Source organism: Poecile atricapillus, chromosome 2 (assembly GCF_030490865.1).
Source record: "Poecile atricapillus isolate bPoeAtr1 chromosome 2, bPoeAtr1.hap1, whole genome shotgun sequence".
Classification (NCBI taxonomy): domain Eukaryota; kingdom Metazoa; phylum Chordata; class Aves; order Passeriformes; family Paridae; genus Poecile; species Poecile atricapillus.
In genome coordinates, this window is record NC_081250.1 from 13,324,902 (window position 1) to 13,344,967 (window position 20,066).

General features: G+C 39.0%; 1 protein-coding gene across 2 annotated transcripts in view; it reads right to left on the reverse strand.

The window, feature by feature from the left end:
* Window positions 1–20,066, reverse strand: part of CCNY (cyclin Y) — a 123,297-nt gene that overhangs the window by 43,077 nt on the left and 60,154 nt on the right. For both annotated transcript variants that reach the window (XM_058831572.1, XM_058831573.1), the window contains exon 2: window positions 4,127–4,201. In XM_058831572.1, the coding sequence (XP_058687555.1) occupies window positions 4,127–4,201 (75 nt within the window). The remainder of the gene's footprint in view (window positions 1–4,126; window positions 4,202–20,066) is intronic.

Sequence of the window (20,066 nt, forward strand, 5' to 3'; positions counted from 1 at the left end):
GTGCAAACCTAATATAATACTTAACTCAAAGTTAACACCTATTAGCTGTGAAATTTTGAACAGTTAAGTATTAACAATTTTAATCACAAATAGTTATACCATATTTGAAGTTCTTGAAATCCTACAACGACAGCCTGCACATATACTCCAAATTCCATTTTAATGACCTTTATTCCCCTTAGTTTTTTTCTGCTGTATTTGTATCCTTTATTCAATTCCCTATGAAGGTACAATCCTTTACTATCCAAAGCATGAATATCACTCACAGCTCAATCCCATTTGCTATTTCCAGTCTCCAGAAGAATATTTTAAAGTATTTATACACACCCCTCCCTTCTGCCTGCTCAAGCACTTCTTGTGCACATCTTTGCAAGCACCATGCTGACCTCCTTTCCCTGTCTCCCCATATAACAGAAATTCAGTCAGCTTGGTCTCTCAGGTGAGGCACTACAGGAAGGCAGCTGCTTCTTTCTGTGCTTCTGGTTCACTCTGCCATAGCGTAATGCTCAACTCTCGCACATGCCAGTGGGGAGTTGGGCAGAGCAGAAACCCATTCTGTCACAACCACTCTCTTTTGTAATCACAACCCCCACTTCAAACAAGGCAAAGTCAATTATTGCACAAGGCAAAATGACTGTAAAGAGGTAATTCCATCACTTGCCTTCAGTCAGTTTAAAAATGCTTCACTGCTCACACAACTCAGTACGGTCTGCAGCAGGCCAGACCATCCTGTTAGAATTAACCAGTGTTTTGCAGCATAAACTCCTAACTGCAACTCCCGGATTTTGGGTTTCAGGCAAGGCATTTTGATGACGTGAAGCCGAACAGATTTGGAGTCAGTATAAACAATTAAACTTCCTTTTTTTTTAAACAACATAAACTTCAAGTGGAGCCTGAGATGCTGCCAAATTGTCTCAGTTTTCCTCATTCTCCAGTCGATGACCTATTCCTATTGCTGCAGGCATTTTCAACTGTTATTGTTGAGCTTTCGCAATAGGAGGAAAGGATCCTGAAATTAAAAGTGAGTGAGGAAATATACACAGAGGCACCTGTGTGTATAGGTATGGATATATGTATTTTTTATTGAGCTGTAATAAAAACTTTCACTGTACCATTTCTATAGACTAATTTTAATGTTAATCATATCAGGGTTGAAAACAAAATCCTTGAGGATTACAATATAAGAACATCTTGTGTTTTGGATGCTGGAATTACCAATCATTGTTGGTAACTCATTTATTTTTGTTTTAATTGAGAAGACTGGTCCCAGCTAACATTAAAAGTCTAAAAGCAGCTTACTCCACTTCTATCTGCCTATATAAATACAGTTTGAAAATCTTTTTTGTCTGAAGCCCACTGTTGCACTGATATTGCAAAATTTAGCCAGTACATTGAATGTGTAAAGCCCAGTCTAAGTTAGGAGAGGGGCACACAGCTGGAACCCATTGACAGGAAACACCATTATCAGCACCCTGGAGGAGCAAATATTGCCTTCTTGCAACAAATAAAGGGAAGGCAGCTACATTGCTGGAGTGCTGTTTGGAAACCCTGGGTTAATGACAACCACACGCTAAATAGTGCACGGGCTTCCAGTCACCCACAGCTCACTGGCCAACCTCAGCAAACAAGGGAGAACTTGCATAAAGCACTCACAAAAGTTGAAAACATAACAGGCAATAATACCAGCTCCCTAAATAAGAAGAATTCCACACACATGAAAATTCCCAAAGGAGATGGAAACATTTAGAAAAGCTCCCCCAGCTAGGAAGCAAATTAATATTTATCATGACTATAACTTTTCTACAGATTCATTGAATGCACAGGTAATTAAGGATTCATTCAGACTACTGACTACGAGGGGCAGGACAATTTATATGCTTAGCATGGCATCCAGGCTTCACAGAACAAAGACAATTAGAAACCACGTAATAAACAGAGATGCCACATCCTGTCTCATTTTATTTGTTGCTATTCGCTCACATGTTGATCACAAGCAGGTCAAGCACAGCTCCTATTCCAGGAGAATGCTATAAGACTACCAATGGGGCTCAAAGAGCACAGAGCTAATAGAAAGCCAAACATGGAACTGTCTGGAGGTAAAATTGCCAAGTCACTCTAGTGATGGACTTGGCCATTACTCGCTGTAAAACCATGAAATTTATGCTCACAGCCAGAGCCAGATCCTGGATGAAACCCTGAATCCTGATGCTACTCGACTCTCTGTGTATTGTATAATGTATATTTTAAATGGCCACAGGTCTTACCTACAGAAATATTTTCACTTACAGTCAGCAGGAAGGTTTACCAGCCCAATACTATTCAAGTCATGGAGCAGTTATTTGCCCAAGTTGGGTGTTTTTTCAACATAGCCAGCTCAGCTCTCCTATATCATTTGAGGAAGTCTTGGGGGTCCCCCAGATTCCACAGCAACCTGTCCAATTACAACCCTACATGCCCTAAAAAAATCCCTCTATTTTCCTCTTAACAAGCACTTTATTGCATTTTGGTTAGGCAACATCCTTGAACAGTGTGGTAACTCCTACAGCTCTCTTGGATCAACAAGGGGCCCGAAGTACAGCCAAGCAAAATGCTTGGTACTGGGAGCTGTCCCACCAGAACACAATGGTTCTTGGCAATACATCAGTAGATAAATGTTTGCAGAATCTTTTTATTTTTGTATAAACAAAATAGCCTTTGTATTTTTTCCAATGTATCAAGGACAGCTGAACAGATCTTGCACTCCCATTGATAACATTTCTATAATGTTTCACTAAATTCATTGTTCTTACTCAAAAATATGTTCTTCACATTACTTAAACTAGAACAAAGCTTCATAGACCAACTCTAGCATGGGTATAAAGATTTTTATAAAATGCTTAAAATTAACTCCATAATGCAATAAATTAACTGCTCATATTACAAGTAAGAGTAATCATCCAGTCTGGTCAAAATTTTAGTTGTTTAACTTGGGTCTATTTTGTCTTTTCTTCCAACAAGCTGTAACAAGAAATAAGTAGCATCCATATGGGATTAGACAGTTTGAAAACAGCAAATTCACTATAAAATAGACATCGATCCTCATAATACAACTATGGAAATATCATATTCATTTTTCAGACTACCAAACCAGATTAGTGTGGTAAATAGCATCCAAACCCATATAATGAGGCACTGACAGAGCCAGGGCTGAATTCAGAAAGACAATCTCAAGGTCAAAGGAGGTACTCACATAATCAACTCTTCAATTAGGGCTTAAATGTATATCCTCTTTTTTCTAGTCATGCTCAAAAGCTAGCAAAAAATATACAGTAAGTGAAAACTACATTATTTTTCAAGTGATGTGTTTGACACTGCAATTTACTATGTAAATCAAAAGCAGCATTTATAGGCAGCAGAAAGGAAGACAATTCATACTGAACAGTCAGAATTACAATGCAGGAACTGGTTTGAAAGTCCTGCTAGAAAATAATGTGTTTCGTAACCATTATTCATATATTTCTAAACTAACATGTCATACATGTCCAACAGGCAACAAAAGAGCCACAGTAAATGGCTTCTATTCTACTAACTCTATTAGAAGGCTTGTTTAACCAATGTTAGTTTTAGAGATCATTTTGTCTATGTATAAAAAAACCCCAACTGAACTCCAGACAAACATGATTATATCAAATCCATAACAACAAGAGAGGAAGAGAGAATGTTTGGGTAGGATGGGAGTTATTTTAAGAAAATCTAGTACTGAGCTCATTTACAGTATCGTCTATATCACAGAAATCCTGGAATGTCTTCTTAGCTCATATAAACTGGCATTTTCTAAAAAAATACTTTCTACGTATTTTTTCAGAAGCCTAATTTTCAGTGTTAAAAAAAATTAAGAAACAGTTACACAAAAAATTTTGGATTTAGAGTAAATATTTTTTAAATACAATTATATTAAGTTTCACCCATATTTTTACTACTGGTCTGACAAGACAATTAGCTAAAGGCGTGACTACTTAAAACTCTAACGTGATTCCTCTAAATGCCTCTTTTTGGGGGAGAGGGGGCAATTACATATTAAAGGACTACCACATGCATTTTAACAAAGGGTTTAGAGATAACTACTGTAATAAATTCAGTAACCTACCATCTGTTTGTGATTTACTGAGAAATATCGTACTGGCCCGTGGATGATCTGATGGGTTGAATTCCATGTTCAAATCTGGAAAGAAAGAACAGCACAAAACCCATTTATTCAATGGCAGACACAGATTTTCTCATTCTTTTTAATAACACCAAGTTCACATATTCTAAAACAGAATCCATCTAGAGGCCCACTTTTTTATCCTTCTTTGCACAAATGGTTCTTTTTGGCATGCAATCATTTGCATCAACACAGCTTTGGGATTAGACTTCAGTTCTAAGGACTGCTTTTGGATTAAAAGAGATAAAGCAGCTTGAGAAGCTGGAACACAAGAAGTCAGGAATTTCCCATTTACCATCACTTTCTTCCCACCATGCCCCAAAGCCACAGCTTGGCACAGGAACACACTTTGTTATATGTAATTATTGAAGAATTAAGTATTACAAACAAATGCATAACCCTCTACAGATAGACAGGTTTCCAAGATAAGACACAATTTTGAAAAAAAAAGTAGTTATTGCAACTGAATGCAAACAAGTAAAATCTAGGCCGGTGTTTTATATGGTCAAGATTAGAAAAACATGGCACTTTCACAGATTAACACTCTGTTTGCTGTAACAACTTCAAAAAAACCACAAAAAATCCCCACAACTACAAAAAAAACAAAACCAAAAAACCAAAACTAGTCCTAAAATATATTTACCAGTTACAAATTCAAATTTATCATGCATTATACAAGCTTCTATGAATGATTTTCCTTACCAAGGTTAAAATCAATTGAATTTATTTGCTCCCAAATTCCACTTCACTACCAATTTGCTAAAGCTTACAGGCCTGAATCCACTGGAAAACATGCAACTAAAATAGCACATAATTTTTTTAGCATTTCCTTGTTCTGCCAGTGTGGCTTTCTCAACCTTAGTTCGCTTACATTCTCTCTATCTCCAAATGCACATTCTCTTGCATTTTAAGCAGGCATTTATGTGAGACTATATAGGAGCACTGATGTTTATCTTCTGTGATTATCCCAGCATTTCTACTATTCTCTCTATCCCCTCTTCATATTCTTGTGAAAGCTCAGTACAAGTGGAAATTAAGCCCCAGGTCTTGTCTTAGGAAAAGAAAACAAAGTCCTTTTGCCCCAGGGTCAAGATCTTCTATCTAGAGCTTTCCCTGTTCCTTCAGCATCCATGCCCATACTCTGCTCTCCTTGCCCTTTTATTTAATAATTTATATGTCTTCCACTTGCCTTCATTTTTCTCCTCACCACACATCTCTTTACAAACATACTTGCTATTTGTATTTTTCCCTTTTATGCCCTCTTGGTTTCCTTTCCACCTCCCTGCATTCTGTAGCCCGTAAGATGAGCAGCCTGACATGCAGCTGGAAACCTGGGCATAACTTCTGGAAAAAACTTGTTCTTCTTTCTACAAGGAAGAAGCAAGAAATGCAGAAGTGCAACTTCTCAGTTGCAAATGGTCTTCTTATTACTATTATCATCACCATCAATGCCACAAAGGAAAGGGAATCTAGGGATTTCAAGGGAAAGCTATTTTGATTGTCCCACAAATCACAGACAAGTTTGGAGAAGATCCTAAGAATGTTATGCTACGAGTTCTGACTTCAAAGGACTATGAACCAGAATGTTTTCATGTTACTCTATGCATCTTAGTTAGACATACAGAAGAAAAAATAATCACCCACTGAGATAGACAATGCTGGTATAGACTCCATTTCAGGATGGCTTTTCTGTTAAGCTGAATTCAAGATGTTTTCCTAAATCAGCACTTAAAAATGCAAAATACATTATCTTTTATCAACCTCTTCATCTTTTATCAGCGCAATACATCACCAGAAATAAAAAATAAAAAAAAAACTTTTTTGTTTTTATAACACTGCAGATAGTTTTTCTACAAACATTTCAAAGTACGGCAGTGCAAATTCAGTCAATAAAATAGGATCAGGAATACAAAACCAAATCCAGCTTGCGAAACACAGAAAACAAGAAAAGCACTTATTTCCTTCAAGACTAGGAAATTATCTGCTTGGAGAATAATAAGAACCTGGTACAGGCTTACAGTTTGTTTGCAGGGCTGTAAAGAAAGGAAAACCAATTGCCACATCTTACAGACAAGATGCCTGAGTTACAAGGTAGTATTTTGCAGAAGCAGTAAACCAACAGAGGACTGAAAAGTCTGTCTGAGAAAAGCATGAACTACCAAAAAGCGCTGGCTCTCAGATAAACTGTTATTCTTCTGACAGGAGCTGAAAGAAGGCCAGCAAAACCCCATCTCAGCAGCTGTAGAGGACAGTCCCGGGATTTTTAATTATCTTGGCAGAGCCAACAGTCCACAGCCAGGGAGTAACCATGGCTCCTTCTCACCACTGAACCCTACAGAACAGCACACATCCTCCTCTCTCCACGTCCCTTCTTTCACATCCTCCCCAGCAACAGCAACGACCAAACATCCATCTGTCCTTCTCCAACTGCCTGCACAGAGCAAAGGAGCAGAGCATGGGTATGGGGAAAGGCAAAGCCTGTTTTACCCAGTACAACGTGGCCAGAAGGGGGCAGATGCTGCTGAGAGGGGCTGGTCTCCCACGCCCCTCTGATGAACAGCACAGGTCTGGCAGGCAGAAGCATTGCTTGGTGTGCACCTGCAACTCAACTCCTCCCAGCTCCCTCCAGGGAAAAGGCAAATCCAAGTATCCCACAGGACATTTGTGGCACCACATCACTCCAGACCACCCCTGCTGGCACACTGGAGTATTAGAACGGATGATTCACGACATGCTGGATTTCAGCCTCTGGTGGTTCTTAGATGTCTTAATTCATTGTGCAAATTTAAAACAAATGTCTTTTTGAATATGGCAACAAATCCTGACACATCTGTCACTAGAAAACATGTTACAGAACATGAAAGACACAAGAAAGATACACAAATATCTAAAGCTAGTAACTCATCACCAAAGGGAACATTACCCATAAAAATGTTAACTCCACCCTAAAGAAAATAGTATAATCATACTGCTTTTGTGTTATTACTAGTTCTTTCCAGTATTTGAAAAGTACCATGAAAAGCAGCCATAATAGGAAAGGTATACCCATTTTGTTATGAAACAAAGATAAAGAGATTTAAACTCACACAAGCAGTAGTCTATTATTCAAAGAAGAAAATGAGAGCCAGAATTTTAAGTCTCAAAACCTGCAGAAAAATATTCTCCATTACTAGTAGTCTTCTCTGCAACTCATCACAGATTTCAAATTAAAGAATAACAGTGGATACTTCTTCCAACAGTTATCCAGAACTCCAAAATAGAAAAAGCCATGGTCTTGTAGATAGTCCAAAGTAGATAGCCCAAATCTTTCACTGTAGCTTTCTTTTCTGTTAAACAGAATTGGAATATTTTTCTATATCTTTTCCTAGTTCAATGATCAAGTTTATTTTGGGTTTTCTTTTTTCCATTACTAAAGGACTGTTAAGTTATGCAAAATATAATCGACATCCTGTAAACACCTCAACAGTCTGGTACCCCATTAAAGTTTCAGGGCTTTTGTCTTCTAAAGATTAGGAACCAAAGGTCTGTGTCTATAAATACATGTACACATGCATATATCTATATTTATAGAGTGACTGATAGTTGCATATTTAAATTAAACCTAATTTTTGGTTAGCCACGGCTAAGTCAGACTCACACACACATCAAATAAGAGCTCATATATCTAACAGAATTCACACAATTTTGAAGCATTTGGACAAGAATAGTTACAAATACATTTGTAATGTATTTGTTACATTACAAATGTATTTGTAATAAGATTTGTAATATTTTGTAATAAGAGAAAATTTTTCTCTTATTTGCTTAGCAACAACCAAATTAACAGTTATTATAATGGCCATTTTGATGCATCACACCAAATGCTGTCTGAGGAAAAAAAAAAAAGAGTAGTTTGTGCATATAGCTTCATTTGGTACATAACTGTGCTGAAGCTAAAGACAACCACCAGAAGACCCCAACAAGATTCAGCCTGTACAGTATGAGCAACTTAATTCCTAAAACTACAGCAACTGCATTCAAATCTGACCATAAAAAGAAGCAAACTGTAAAACAGTTTGGCTTCAGACTTGGGCTAAAGCCCAGCAAGATTTTAAATCTCAAAACAAGATCTTAAAAAGCATTACTGAAAAAAAAAACCTGAACACAGCCTCAGTTTGCCCTTTTTAAAGAGCAAACAGTAAGAATAAAGTTTAGATGAGTGTAGAGGTGAGCTACAAGAGGGATAGACTGCTGAAAATGCCTTCAATTGAGAGTCTTGATACTGTAGCCGAAGAAAAAAGAAAACTAGGAGGTGTCTGCTTCTCACACACAACTTCATACGTACTGAAAACTCTCTCTAATCTAGCACACAATATAACAAAAATGGTGGAAAATGAAAGCAGAAAGAAAGATCTTAATTATGACCTTGGATGATAAAAGAGGGAGGACAATTAGGCAGTGAAGCTCCACACCCAAGGAACATGCACTCAGCTTATCCTGATGTTCTCATTTTCGAGAAGATTGCTTCAGCCAAACATCTTTGGGCTTTAGTCCATCGTGAGTATTTGGGCCCAATTTAAGAATAACTTATGCAAGTTACTTGTTTATGATTCATATGCAGGTCAGATCAGATGATCCCAGGGGCCTCAAGCCTAAGGTCTATAAAATCTTCAGAAATAGCAATATTTAAATTATTAAGAACAAAAGCTCAGCAAATCCCAGTAGCACATCTGTTAACTTTTTAAAACCACACCAAGCTCTGCTGCAACTCTTCAGAAAGAGGTACATTATCAAACTTGTGGTTAGAACATATTAGACAAGATGACAACAGTAAAGGATGAGACTAAATCTTTTGTGGCAAAACTTAAACAAAAACCCAATTGTTTCTTCAACTCATGAATCTTACTGTGATAGGAAAGGGCATGACAACAGAATGAAGGATGGGTGCTGTAGCAACTAACTTCTGAGCAATACACATCAAAGCTTCTGTGTGATACAAACAGGAAAAACCAACACAGTCTCTGCTTTTCTAACAGTGCACGTGGGCTGCAGCACAGGGAGCAGGTCTGAAAACGTGTTTATTCTGTTACAAAAACAAGATGTTATTTCCTTCCTTTTGAACAATGAAAGTCAGGTAAGTTTGCAACACCAAATCTCTGATGTTGATTTGATAACAGAATAAAATCTAAACTGAGTAAACCATTGGTTTTAGTCTTACTCAGTTCTGAAATAACCTGGTGAAATTCTCTCCTCCTTTTACCCTGGGACCACAGGCTATCACCGCCACTGCACAGGCACCATTATCATTTAGGAAAGAGATAGTGTTCCATATTTATGACTTATAATATGCTTCAAAATTAAATTAATCCATATTTCTTCATCCTGTAAGATTGTTTTCTTGAATTCTTTAAAGTGACTTGAGGTTAAGAACTGACCTACCCAGGGCATGCTGCAGAGGAAACTGAGTTGACAAGGCACTACACAAATTACTTTACTTCTTTGCCATCTTTTCTCCACCCACAGCCGGGCACTACAGAGAAACTGCCTGTAGTGGGTGGAAAACAACAAAAAGACCACAAAGATTCTTACTGAGCAATTACAAGAATGCAAGCCACGAGCAATATCTAAGCCCTACACACTTCCAGGAAGCGTGTCAAAACGGAAGGGAAGACAATCAGCACAGGAGCAAAGGGAAAGGGAAGCACAGGTGACCCAAGCTAAGGGGACAGCGTTCACTGAGATGTCCCAGGCTGGGCTTTCCCTGTGCCCCGGTGCGGCTGGGAACCAGCACAGCTCTGACTCCCAGCCTGTGCCATGTCTGTGCACCAGCAGCACCACAGCTGTAATTAGTCCAACTGGCAGAAAGAGCGAAGTTGTTGCTCCTGCTCTCACTGTACCAGCCCACAGGAATGAGCTGATGTCATCTGTGGGAAGAGAAACAGAAACAGTATTCTCCAGGCACAGACAGGGAGATAAGCATCACCAACAGTGAACCTAGAAAAAAATTCCAGAAAGTCTCGTTACACCTTATGCCTTTTTGCTTCTTTCTTACTCTGGTGGGCTGTTCCCCTCTATTAACAGCAATTAGCCACGTGTACGGTAATGAAAATACTCCCTTAAACATCATTATGTTATTAGCATTCCCTGAGGAGCTGGTAAGAGTTAAAAGGACACCTCAGCTAAGAGGATCTCCCTTATCTGTCTCTAGTCAAATGAAGGTAAAAACAAAGACTAAAATAGAACAGAGAGCAAAGAAACAAGATTGGAAAAGGCTCCCTCACCATTATTATCCATTTTCTTAGATTTTATTTTAAAGTGTCATAATTGATGCAAAAGAGGCATGATACAACCTTACATTTGGAAAGCCCTATGACTAAATCTAGCAGTAAAGTTTCCATTTGAGATTTCCATACATCAGTGTCTCCAAAACATGGGATGCATCAAACACCGGGACTAAAATAATTCACTGGGATAAAAAAATAAAGCACTGAGGTGCTTTCTGTTCAGAGGTTTTCAAAACCTTCAAGCCAAAACAAGACTGAATTGCATAGGCTGATTTCACTGGCTAGTAATAGTAACTGCACCTGCTTTTACACTGAAACTTCCAAGATGTGAGATCCACTACTAGAAGTTTCAGTGTCATTCAAACACCACACAATCACAGCATAAAGATTTACCAGTATCAGAGCACAAGATCAAGCTGTAACTTTTTACAATACTTCATGTCTAATCTAAGCAGCAACTAACCTACCACAAATGAAAATGCCTCTCAGCTGCATACAGTATTCTTGCAAGAACAAATGTTTGTGATCATGTTCCAGTACACTTTAACACGGATTATTAAAAGAAAAGGAAGTTGGAAATAGGAAGGCTTTCAAGAGCCAATTGCCTGGAAGGGTAAACTCCTTCAGGTTTGGCTAGTTTGCTGGAAAAACTTGGATGTGATCTTTGCTCCCCTGGAGCTATGGTGTTCTCTGCCTACCATTCCAAGCAAACAACAGGCACGACATTTCTCAGCAAGTTCCAATTACATGGTGACTCTATTCCAGGCTCCGCTCTGATCTCAGTTTTCGAGGGAGGCAGAGATAGTTCATCAATAAAAAAAAACCCTCTGTGGCAAATAATGTTTGTTTCTGTACAGTTATGCCTGACCTGTCAGCCAAGTTACAGCCCAGAGCAGTTGTTATGGGCACAGCTATATTTATTTTCTCTTCTAGAAGCAAATCAAAGATACAATTTTCCACAGGGTGAACAAGCTTTGTATGCAGGATTTTTAGTTTTGCATCACTTTTCAGGATTTGCTTTCCCTTACACAGCAGTCTCTCCCAACTAACTAGACACATTTCAAGAGCAAATTAAATGATCTGACATTATGTGATACATGAGTTTCTTGTTTAATGTCTCCTTACATTTAGAACATGAAAGATACCAATTATTAAATTTTTCCCCTCTCAAGCTCATCTCATGGAAGTTTTTCAGACATTCCAGTACCGCACTTATTAGTTTTTGCTTTAACTGTAACCAAGATTAATTTTAAAAGTTTTATTAACATGTAAGACAGAAGAAGACAAGGAAAAAAATAAAAATTAATGCAAACACTTCTCCCTTCCCTACAGGAAAATAAAGATGAAAAGACCATTTCTCTCTATTACATGCAGAATTCAATATGGACTGAAGAGAGCAACAGTTCTGTGCTATTATTAAATCAGGAGCGTTCCCCTTATTTAAATGCAACTATCCACTGTAAAAAGTGCCTAACGCAACATACAAGACTGTGCATATACATGTATTTCCATCGCACTCAAATACTGTTCCTCTGGCTTTTGAGTATAACATAGAGACGTTGAATCATAGAGTTATTTAGGTTGGGAAAGACCTGTAAGATTATTAGCCCAGCATTGCCAAGTCCACCACTTGGATGGTCCAAGTATGTCCCTAAGCACCCCACCCACAGTTTTTAAGAGACCTCCAGGGACGGTCCTGTCACTGACAGGCTCAATGAAGCCTACAATGACCACGTTTCAAAAACAGCAGCATGACCTTCAGGCAACCTAAGTTGCATAGCAAACACCCAAGAGAATGAAAACAGTTCTTGAATATTAACGTCTTAAGATGGAGACACTAAATATTATTTCTTGTAGGAGTTAAAATCATAGAGAAAATCTAAGTAAAAAGTATTCTGAGATTAATACTAATGTGAACACAAATATCAGCTGGAAGAATATATGTTCCTGCTTTGTAAGATTTCTAAGTATGCTTTAAAAAATTTGCACACTTCCAAGCCTTTGGAACATGTTTCAAGGTGTGCACAAAGCAGAAATTAAAGACCTATTCCAGTGAGGGTCATTTCCTTCTAGGACTTACACATGAAGATAACTGAGGACATAATGCAGGCTGGTGTCAGGCTAACAGCTTGACCCTTTCTTCAAGTCTACAGCTCAAAGGAGCACTTAACTGTGACTTCCCAGGGAGGTTGTGCATGCCCCAGCTCTGGCAGTGTTGGAAGCCAGGCCAGATAAGGATTTGAGTAAACTGGTCTAGTGGAAGCTGCTCCTGCCCATGGCAGGGGACTGGGACTCGATGATCTTCAGGGTCCCTTCTAACTCTCAACATTCTGATTCTACAGTGACTCCACCACTTCCCTGGGCAGCCTGTGCCAATGTCTGACAACCCTTTCAGTAAAGAATTGTTTCCTAATACCCAATCTAAACCTCCCCCAACACAACTTGAGACCATTTCTTCTTGTACTATCACTGATTGCCTGGGAGAAGAGGCCAATGCCCACCAGGCTACATCTCCTTTCAGGGAGTTCTTGAGAGGAATAAGGTCTTCTCCTGAGCCTCCTTTACTCCAGGACAAACACCCCCAGCTCCCTCAGCCCCTTCCCCGAACATTTGTGCTCCAGTCCTTTCAGAAGCTTCACTGTCCTTTGGACACACTCACTCAATGGCATGAAGCACGATTCATTTTACATTACCCGGAAACATTTGAAGTGTAAGAGAAATAAAATAAAATAATGGAATGTAGAACACTGTCTACTCTAAAGCCACTTCTTTAGATCAAAATATCTTGATATACAAGAATATGACTTTCCCTTCACTTATCTGACTTCACTGATCTGAAAATCTAAGGCCAGCAAAATGAAAGAACTTCTAAAATATGGTGCTTTTAGGATTTTCAGTTTCCTGTTAAAGTTAGCAAGAATGATGATGTGCACGTGTGAACATGCCTGCCTTCCTTCCTGACAGCATGCCCAAGGCATGCTACAGGATAAAGGACACCGATAACACTTTAATTGAAAACTGTCCTCACAGAAAGCCTCCCACCAGTCTTGTAAAAAAAAATTACTTTTTTTTTTTAAATTAAATTAAGAGTTCAACAGAGCCTAGCCCAAGAATCACCACTGGGCTCAAAACTTGTTCATATGCAGGATATCCAGGGACATCGAGCAGGCATGCTGGAATACACATAAACTGACTCCAGAGCTGAGGAAAAACATTCCCTAGGACATTACAGGTTTTCATGGACAAAAATTCACTCTGAAACACCATTTTCATTATACTGAGAGAGTAACATGACTTTTGGAATGAAAAGCTTACACTGGGACAACAAGTAGAGCCCTGCAAGTCCATCACACACAAGACCTCCCATTGCTCCTGACTCCTTGGTGCTGATGACAGAGCAGGTTTCAGCCCAGCAGACACGGGTGGCCTGAGCCAGACCCAGCAGGTGCAGCAGCCTCCCTCAAAGGTCTCAGAACTGTGAACAGCCACCTGCCTCAGCTCATCTGGGTGTGCACATTGTCAGGGACACACAGCTGAAGCCAAGCAAAACTGCTCTAAACGCTTCTCAACAAAAGACAAGGAATGCATGTGGCATTTCAGTTCTGCTGTTAGAATACAAACACAGAGTAAGGCTTGCTCTCATTTTTTCAAAAGCATGGTCCGCTCTAAATATTATAAGTGATGTAACAATAACACTTCCACAAAACCTTTTTTTCCCCTCAATAATCATATATGATATAGTTGCCTTAAGTAATGTAGGCTGGGGACAGAAACTACAGTGCCCATTTTAACAGCGCCTTGTTTTGCACTCCTGGGCTTTGCTGCGCACTGCCTGCTCATTTTCTCACTGATAACCTTTTCATTTTGTTACTAGACCACACTTGTGGGCACTTGAGAACACAGTTCTCAAGTTCCCAGTTAACCTTCACTCTTATTAACCCTCCTTGATTAAATGCCATGGAGCCAGCTAGAGTGCACTGGATGTGATCCCATCACTGCACCCACCTTCAGGAATATTGGCTGGTGTCTCGCCACTCCAAGTGCATTTCTACATAAAGCAACACAATGTCACCACCTGAACTGCTCCATCACCCGTTTCCAGCAGAATTTATTAACTCCTTAGCTATTGCCTGCTTTGTCAACATCACTCATGCCCCACTTAACAGTGCATGTAACAACAAAAGGAACTAAGCCTCTGTCCTATTATTCTCAAACCAAAATACATGCATCTCTAATGCCCCTGTGACACTGAGCACCATAAATGCTTTCTCCCTAACACACTTTTACTTAACTTATACACCACTTTAAAGTTAATTTATTCTGCCCTACTAGGTTCAAAGGCAGACAGAACAGAAGGGAAGATAAAGCATTGTGAAAGACTTTTTGAAAGAATTAATAATTTAAAAAAATACCAAGTTATTTTTCTTCACATAAATGTATCAGAAAAAAAATTACATTGTGATTCACTTACCACTCATTATGATACCTACTTTACATGACAAATGTAAAATCTTTTAAACACAGTACCATTACAGACCTAAACAAATTACACCAGCTGATGCCATACCAAATTATTTCACTTGTTTCAAACAGTATTACCATGCTCTCCTACCAAGAGACATCAAGCCATCCATGCCCCAAGAAAGGCTGCCTGTGAACCCAGCTGCTCTTGCCACAGATTTAACCTAGAGGTTAGCAGCTGGCAGGGGATTATTGTCACTGAGCCAAACACATAATACCAGTCAGCAGAAGTGTTGGGTTAACCAACAGCAAAGTGAGGCAATTTTACTTGAAGACACAGATCAATACAAAGTTAGCAACATAATCATCATCATTTCACAGCTGAGCTGACATTATGAGCCTGAATCTCAGACTGAAACATTATCTGCAGCTTTGCAGCAAGGTGCATGCATTTCACCATTCCTCAAAAGACAGACATTATTGCCACACAAATCAGCAAGAAACTGCATGACTTTAAAGATTCATAATATTCTGCAAACCAGGGCACAGAAGCCTGAGCTGCAGCTCAGCTCTGCATCTGGAAAAAGGCATCTAATGATACTGACTGAAGCTCTGAGGAGCTCTCACACCAGCCCAGCAGGGTAGGATGAGTTCACCCTTCCTCATTCCCTTACAGAAATGATTTTTAGAAGTACCAGTGAAAATGGCATCTTTCCAGGCTCTCTTCTTTTCTTTTGCTTCCCTACTGAGCTGTGTGACCCAAAGTCAAAGTAAGTTGGTAATCTGTGAAATACAAAGAGAAAAATATCGACCCTGGTTTCTCAGAAAATTTAGTGCAAGTGTATTATACAACACTTTCAAAGGTACATGTCTGACCTCAAGGACAGTAGCTGCCTTTTTAATATGCAAAAATATAACTTGTAATCTTTGCTGCGGAGGACCCCAGGATATCTGGCAAACTACAATAACAGGCTTTCAATTTTTCCCCTGCAGATTTGTATTCACATGGCAACCAAATTACCAAGCTACCAAGATACAGTGTCAAAATCATACATACAAATTGACACCTAAAACTGCGAGTCACCTGACATTACAAACCTCTTATAAGTGAATCTCTACATCTGTCAGTGTATGCAAGGGCCCATAAACATACACAGTTTGTATATGCACACACCTGCCTTGCTCAGCTGTTGTGCTGCCCCCATGCCCCAAAGGCTCAATGCCATTAAAGTCTGATGGCAGAACAGGTAGCACACTGCTTCCTGAACATGCATCTGCTTCAGATGCAGCCACGTCATCGTTACCCCTGCTCCAGACACTACACCTTCTAAAACCTAAACCCCTGCAACTTCCACACTCATGCAGCCCACATACCAGGCACACAAAAAAGAGCAAGAAGGAAAATCTCTGAAGAAAAGAGATACAGATCTTTAATTGACATTTAAGTCTCTCAGTTCTTTAATCAACATCTGTTCTCAGAAGAGTCAGCTCAGAGTCATTAACTGCTGATCTTGAGGAAGCACCTTACAAAAGCTGAATATGTTATATGTTATGAATTGTCACTATAGGAGCTACCATTTCCAGTGAGATTCCAGTGATATTTTGTTATTTGCCATGAATTTATCATCATCTCAAACATTGCCATCTATCTTCATCATGATTTAACATATTAATCTGAATAGCTCTAAACAACCACAGAAAAGTCTTAAATTTACTTTTAAGTCAAAATCCTACAGAAATGTTCTGTTCTTGTCCCAAACATGAAATTACTTCTAAGATTACACTGGCTCAATGCCTAGGACTAGTAATACCCAGTCCCAGTGAAGCAACTAGTTTCAGATTCAGTATCTTGCACCTCTCCAGCTCTTGATAAAAGCCCTGGACAACTGAAAAAAGGATAAAAGCAATTTCCTATTTGGTTTTTTTCCCAAGTCAGGTGCCATCACATGTAATATTCAAGTCTTCAGGTTGACCTGATCAAGTAATGCAGCCATTCTAAATCCAGGCAGATAAAACCTTACAGATTAAACCCAGAACAGGGATGCCTGTGCCATTGGTAAGAAGGGGGAGAGGCACTGTGAAACAGAACTCCAAAGATAAGTCACAGAGCAAGGTTAAATTACGTGCAGCATAGGCAAAAAAGTTGAAGGGAGTACTGCTATTTCCATTACAGATGAGGAACTGAGGAAAAGGAATAAAGCCAATGCCCCATTAAAAGCCCAATGCCATTCTGCACTTAGTCCATAGCTCTGTAGATCAGACTCCAAGCATCAATCTAGGCAGCCAGAAAAAGAAGATCACACACTTAGGGGGTCACAGGACTATCTTGTCCAAACTTTGCAGTTACTTTTTAGATGTCTAACTCAGAGCTAGTCATCCAGTTGCCCCTCAATAAACAAAGTATACACTTCTAGAAGTGCATGTGTTTAGCAGCTATTTCACAAAATCCTAAAATAAATGTTTGGGATAGAACAGATACATCATAGTCTGGACATACTGACCCTTTCCCATTGTCTATACATGGAACCAGTGATGACAAATTCAGTCTAAACCAAGATGCAGTTACCGAAGGCTAAAACAAATTACTCTTCTCTTGGTTGTAAAGTTTCTGATTTGACTGTGTCACTCAGCACAGGCTGCTGACTGGTCACTATGCATCGTGAATGAACCTGGACTCTTTGTCCTCACATCCCACTCTCTCTTGATGTCCTCCATATACAATCTTTATTTCACCAACAAATCACACTGGATTGCTACAGACAAGCTCTCCTTCACTGCACTGACTGATGCATTACTTGGACCAGTCCATTCTCAGCACAGGATGACGCAGGACAGGAGTCCTGCTGAAAAACAGCATACGGGCATATAAGAAAGCTGGGAAAGACAGAATAAGTTTCTTTGATTGTATCTAATATTGAAAATTCCAGAATCAGTTTATCTTCATTGGTCTTTAAGCCTTTTATCAAAACCATGCATATACATTCAACTTGCCTGAACACTTGATCCTTTTTTCAGAAAAACCTGCAGCCCCAAGTAGCCTTCCAGATTCAGGGGAGGATCTACTAAAATGTCAAGTAATGTCATCAAACAATTTGGTCTCTCTTCTTCCTCAGGCACAGAGATGGACATAGATCTCATTTATCTTTCCTGATACATTTATTGACAAACATACCAGGAAATTAATTAAAAATATATATAAAATAATGCACTACACTAACCCACCCATGCTTCTAACTATTCACATTGACACTATGTGTTGCTTACTTATTAAGCAGTATCTTATTTCCAGATTACGGGAACTGTTCCAGGTACAAAGGCTACTGGAAAGATACATCCAAATGTCAGGCCATATGTAATGTAACATTTTTGAACAAACACTTCCTATTATTTCCTGCCAGGGAAATGATACTTTAATTCACCAAGTTCAATTCTTCTGAGCCTTTTTTTTGCTTTAAATAGCTCAACGTGCCAAATTCAGACCTGTGCTCAACCCATTAGACACACACACAGAAAGCAGCAACAGTGAATTGCTACCACAGAACAGCTAAAACCATCACATGTGAGCCTAGAACACTAGATGCTTTAAGAGTTGCTATGAGAAAAGAGAATCAGAAAGACAATGGATTAAATCAGAAAAGAGAATACCTAATGCAGCATGCTAATCAGACTGATTTCATCAAATCTCCTCCAAGACAATCTACTGAGCGAATCTACTGACAGGGAAGAAAAACCACATCATTAGCAATTTGTACAGCTGTCAGGAATGCATTTAGTCATACCATAGATTAAATGTTTAAAGAATTGCTAAGCAGACATGATTTTTTTCCAATTCGAAGGCCTATGTCTAAACTGCCAATAAAAAAAAATTAAATACAGTGAGTCATTTTAATCTGGACAGCAGTTCCTCACCTCAAATATTATCAGAGGTTTTTTTGTTAAAACATGTCAGTTGACATCATAGGAGAGGTTTTACTGGCATGTGTTGTACATACAGAAGCAGGTACCAAATCCAACTCTGACTGCCCTTTAAAAGTGAAAAAAAAAACCCAAAAAAAAAATTTCATATATTCAGGAGTTACCTGGAAAATCAACATGCAATATTTATCTGAAGGTCCTACTCTTCTGAAGAATATATTTTTAACAATGGTGTCCTAATACTGAAAGTATCCAGATACAGAGTGGGAAAATTGAGCAGGCTTTTGTAATGGAAGTTACATCTCTCAGACTTCCTTAAGTCCTATCCTTAGCAAGATAAAAAACATTCGCATAAGGGAGATCTGGCAGATACACAGAATCACAGAACCAGCATGGCTGGAAAAGACCTCTGAGGTTATCGAGTCCAACCTATGATGGAACACCACCATGTCTAGATCATGGCACTGAGAGCTATGTCCGGTCTTTCCTTAAATACTCCACCAGCTCCCTAGGCAGACCATTACAATGTCTAATCATCCTTTCTGCAAAAAAATTCCTTCTAATGTCCAACCTAAACCTCCTCTGGTGCAGCTTAAGGCTATCAAAAGGCTTTAACAAGGTCACTTGCTTCTAAAACTAAGCAAACTCTGAGTGCTCAGAAAGGCCAGGCACAAATTACAAAAGAGAGGGAAAGGAAGCACGGATGAAATGGTCACTTTTACAACCGTTCTCTGTCATTTTTCAATACATTCAAAACCATGAAGTGATTTTATTAAGATGGAAAAGTCCGTAGATAACAGGACAGAAAGTCACAAATGGCATCAACTGTGAAAAATACCTTGGTGAGTGGCTGACAAAATGGTAATTGTAAATAAATGCAGAAATTGGGGCACATGGGAAAAAGCATTCAAAATTTCTCTTCAATATTATGAGCTTTGAATATTCCTTCTCAGGAAGTATGTTATAGGAATTCAGAAGAAATGCAGTTAGATATGGGCATCCTCAAACCACACAAAAGGAGGAGGCTCCTCAGCAACATTACTGCTGTGTAACTATTTTCCACACACCAGTGAAGTACTTACAGTATCAATAAGTTCAAAAGAGATTAGAGAGGTTCCTAGAAGATAAATTCATTAATAATTAGAAAGTGCATAGTAACACCTCAGGGAATTCCCAGGGTGCAGTCTTAGGGTAAATATTGTTATGTTCCTCTTTTATTATTCTGCCACTGGCTCACAGAAGAG